The sequence below is a fragment of the Rhagoletis pomonella genome, unplaced genomic scaffold (assembly GCF_013731165.1).
Source record: "Rhagoletis pomonella isolate Grant_MI unplaced genomic scaffold, Rhpom_1.0 Rhpom_scaffold_00055, whole genome shotgun sequence".
Classification (NCBI taxonomy): Eukaryota; Metazoa; Arthropoda; class Insecta; order Diptera; family Tephritidae; genus Rhagoletis; species Rhagoletis pomonella.
Window position 1 is genome coordinate 14,653 of NW_023458609.1, and position 4,666 is coordinate 19,318.

Sequence of the window (4,666 nt, forward strand, 5' to 3'; positions counted from 1 at the left end):
ACATTATTTTCAGCGTTTTGGCACACCACTGTGATAAACAATACACCACTTTTTAAAAATGTCTATTTAATTTGTGTAATTCTTAGAAAACAAAGTTTCAATTCATCAAATTTGCCCTACAAAAACTATTAAAGTGGGCTAGTTGTTTCTATGTAACTAGCAGACCCGGCGAACTTCGTCCCGCCCAAAAATAATTTTTTCATTTAAACATTTGGTTTAACGTTTTCGCCAGCAATTCACGTTCACGTTTGGTTTTGTGGTCGACATAAGGCATATCCTTCATTGCCATATTAAATAACTGGGAAGAAGTCTTTAGGTCAACAATGTTCCTGTTCGATGGTGAATTGTCTTTGAATCTGTATAGTATAGTTGGTTGCAATTTCCAAACTGGAAAATATCATTGGTCCTCTGAAATCCAATACCTTAATATCTTATAATTTTAAGCGTTCATCAAGAATTGTCTTTATTCTGTTTAGTCTCCGTAAAGCAAGGACCGCAGTGGTCCTGATGGTTGATTTAACGGTGGTAATTTGACTTTGATCCCTGGTGCCTCCGAATGACTGCACTTGACGATTTTTAGCAATAAATCGGCCCTAGTGCCACCTTGCATATCCTGTTTTAGAATAGTATTGCCCCTATCGTTACCATTACATATATATCTCGAATATGAGTCAAATCGGATCACAAATACGAATATTGAGTAATAACTCGACTCCGGCGCCTCCTGGTGTTTTATTCACTCACCACTACAAACAATAGCGTTACCCTCGCAGAGGTTCGAGCACATCAATATAGACCTCATTGGTCCTCTCCCACAGGCCGGGGGATACCTGTACTGTCTCACAATTGTCGACCGATACACTCGATGGCCAGAGGCAGTACCGCTCAGGGACATGGCAGCATAGACGGTCGCGAAAAAAACTTGTAAGTATCTGGTTTGCACGTTTTGGCATTCCAGCGCGCATAACTACCGACCAAGGCAGGCAATTCGAGTCACACTTGTTCAACGAATTGTCTCGTATGCTCGGCATCACTCACCTCCGTACGACAGCGTATCACCCACAAGCAAATGGCATCGTGGAACGATGGCATCGATCGCTCAAATGCATCCATCATGTGCCAAAAAAGGTATGATTGGCCAAATCGATTACCGATGATCATGCTCGGTTTGCGCTCTGCATTTAAGCCGGACATCGGTACAACAGCCGCTCAACTCGTCTACGACACGACACTACGCATTCCGGAAGAGTTTTTTGACGAATGTCGTCCTCAACCGCAGTCCGAGTTCGCAAAACAACTTGCCGAGGTAATGCAAGACATACGTCCACCCCTCACAGCAAACCACGACAAAACCAAACCATTCGTATTCAAGCAGCTAGCGGACGCAACTCATGTGTTTGTGCGAAACGACAAGATACGGGCGGTGCTTCAACCACCGTATGATGGACCATATCTTGTAGTGTCTAGACAAAATAAGCACTTCACTGTTCAAATAAACCGCGATAAAATCAAAATCTCCATCGACAGGCTTAAACCGGCGTTCATCGAATATGATAATATCGACGATCCACCGCAAACGCCGACTCAACCGTCGAAACCAGCGCAAGAGTCTACCACGAACACGATTACTCCATCTCAGCGACATCTTGCCACATCAACTCAGCCGATTTTACCCCAAGACACTCCCACAACACGGCATGGTCGAAAAATCAGACTTCCCGTCCGATTTAGGACGTAAAGTCTAGGGGGCAGCACTGTGGCGACCACGCTGAAAACACTGTTCGATGACAACCTTAATTCGGCTACGAACAACAGGAGAAAGAAGACTGACACTTGACGAACATGACATTCCATTTTTGATAGTCATGCAGTGAACAACACATGTAAATTCGCGTATTAGTAAAAAGCCATTTTTGATACATTTAATAAACTTTAATAAAATAAAACCTAAAATTCCCAAAAGTTTTTGACAATTGGAAGAAATACAACTTCGAAAGTCTTTTTTAAACGATTTTTCATTTTGCTACGTTAGAGCCGTTGCCGAGAAACTTATGGATACATATACATATACATAAAAATTGCTCGTTTAAGGTAATTAGAATAAGGGGCATCACCATCAGAAAATTCTGGATCCGCCGCTGCACAGCACTCTTGCAAAGAATGACCTTGTGCTTACATTGGGTCAAGTGGTGTGGCAAAAAATGAGCCGAGCACACATACGGGCACTTTGGCAAATCCGCTTCTATAACACAACAAACCTCGATCCATTTTTGCCGCATATACGATAATTGCGGGGACTTAAAAAACTTGATGTTGGTCTGCTTGCAGTGGACAACAGTATTTGCGCAGCCGTTAAAGCAGCAACTCATTGTTCGTTTCGAAATTTTTTAGTTTTTCCAACTTCTGAATAAATTGATATTTCAAATCATAAATTTACATTTGTTTATTTTGAATTGCTTTGACATTAGAAGCATTTCGCGGGAGAAAACTCAAAATGCTAGCAAACGTCAAAAAACCCCAATGGCGGACGAATTGAGCGAGCGGTTTTATCTTTAAATATTTGTATCATGCTTTGTATTGCATGCGCCCCACGCTTTCAAAAAAAAAATAAAATTTCAAAATCAAAAGTTATCAAAACAAATTCATATAGACATATTATTTTCTACTTTTTGCACACCTATCCTCAATCCAAAGGAAGTTGAATGAAAATGCCTAATAAAACGGTTCCCTGCATCTTTTCCCAGCTATTTCATGATTTCAAAATCCATTCCGAATGAAGTAGTTGGTAGTTTTTTTCAACAATTACTTTTTTCGATCTATAAATATTTTTAATTACTTTTTTATCTTTATTTTTTTGTTAATTTAGTTTTTTTTTAGTTTAGTTTTAGTTTTTAGTTTATTCAGTTTATTTATTCTATGATTACAATCTTACAGACTAGATAAAAATAAGACTATCATAATTAACACTAAATACTATAGATTTAGATACACAAGTAGTTATAAGAAAAATGAATCAATGGATGATTTGAAAATATTTCTCGGCAACGAAAAATCAATATTTAGACTATGAGATCTTGTTAAATTCTGTCAGAGCGCGGAAAATCGGATCAAAATGGTAATAGTTAGCCTTAGTAGCACGCAAGTAAAACGGCAGAGATGAGCGTAGAAATCTGTGAGGCACATTAAAGGATATCTTCTCCAGAAGGACCGAACAATCCAAAGAGCCAAAAAACCAAATCAAAAACGAACATGAGCAACTGGACAATTCTTCTAGTTTCAAGAGTTTGTAGGTGAATAAGTTTACAACAGGAAAAATATGAGGGCATCGGGTCATCAAAGTTAAGGGAACTTGACGCAAAACGAACAAATTTTCTCTGCACTCTTTCGAGTCTGGCGGCATGACAGCCGTAAATGGGGTTCCATATAATAGAAGCGTACTCTAGTTTTGATCGTACTAAAGAGATAAATAAAGCTTTCCTGGTGTATGGATCCTTAAAGTCTTAGAAAAAGTGCTTCTGCCAATGTTATATCTTGGTCTTTAGCTACTCCTAACTGATAGGAACCTGTTACTAAAAACCGGAGTTGCGTTTCGGTGAAATAAAACGATGCCTCTCCGTTAACCAATTTTTTGTTTGTTTTTGTCTAACAGCATTTTGAAAACATCTTTATTTATGCGATAAGATCCTATAAACCTAAAAGTTATCTACAGATCGAGTTAGATAAAGAAAATTACATTGAAGGGTAAACTTTCTTGGAGTACAACTTTTGGAACATGTCCACATGAATCCTTAGCTGCATTTTTTCGTTTTGGGCATGCAATAGCAAGTCTTCTGGTCTGGACACACCCAAAAATCATTGGCACTGGCATTTTTTCAGATTTATACAGATTTGAATTAATTTTTACACAAATAAATAACTGACAACAGCTGTTGCAACTTATTACCGAATCGAAATGAAAACGATTCGAAAACGATTTCGAACTTATTCGAACTCAATCGGAATTGAGAACACCACCACAAAAATTAGTCGGGATGTGTGTCGTTTTACTTTTCAAGTCGAGTCGAAATGCAGAACAGGTCTGAATGTATTTTATAAGTACGAAAAAATAGTTATGGAATTGAAAAATAACTGATAATTACTATAAAATGATACAAGAGTAATAAAATGATACAAGAATAATAAAAATAACGATTTGGTTTGAACCAAAAAATTTATTTTAACTAAATATTGTATATTTTAATATACAATGTAAATTTTAAATATGCATGGAGGAGTATTCTACGACCATTCTTCTTAATCTTTCTTGGTTCTTCCTTCACGTTGATTTTGTAGCGGTTCCAAACGTTTAAGAAGTCTCTATGAACTGATTCACCTGGCTGCTCCGACCACAATCAAAATTCCTCGCCATCCAAAAAATGCAAGGAATGCTCAAGATGTTCAAAAATTACGTGAATTTTCAATGTCACAGAAACTTTTGTACTGGCATAAGCTTTTTCAATTCTTTAATGAATTTATCTAAATCCTGGCCGGGTGGTGACATAGAACAACAAAAATCCACAATTTCGTTCATTGCTTTCAAAGCAGAAATGAAAGGTGTAAGTGAAAATTTGCCTACATTTGAATAAATTTCTGGATCATCTAGCTCATCTGAATTTTGCAGAAGTTG

General features: G+C 37.6%; 1 protein-coding gene across 1 annotated transcript; it reads left to right on the plus strand.

Moving 5' to 3' along the window:
* The first annotated feature begins 1,159 nt into the window (after positions 1–1,159).
* On the plus strand, positions 1,160–1,738 carry LOC118749807. Its single transcript, XM_036484583.1, has one exon. It carries the CDS (start codon positions 1,160–1,162, stop codon positions 1,736–1,738), a length of 579 nt encoding a protein of 192 aa, XP_036340476.1.
* Positions 1,739–4,666: the final 2,928 nt, after the last annotated feature.

Coding starts and splice junctions, on each gene's coding strand:
- LOC118749807 (XM_036484583.1), top strand. CDS start 1,160: ATGCTCGGTTTGCGCTCTGCATTTAAGCCGGACATCGGTACAACAGCC.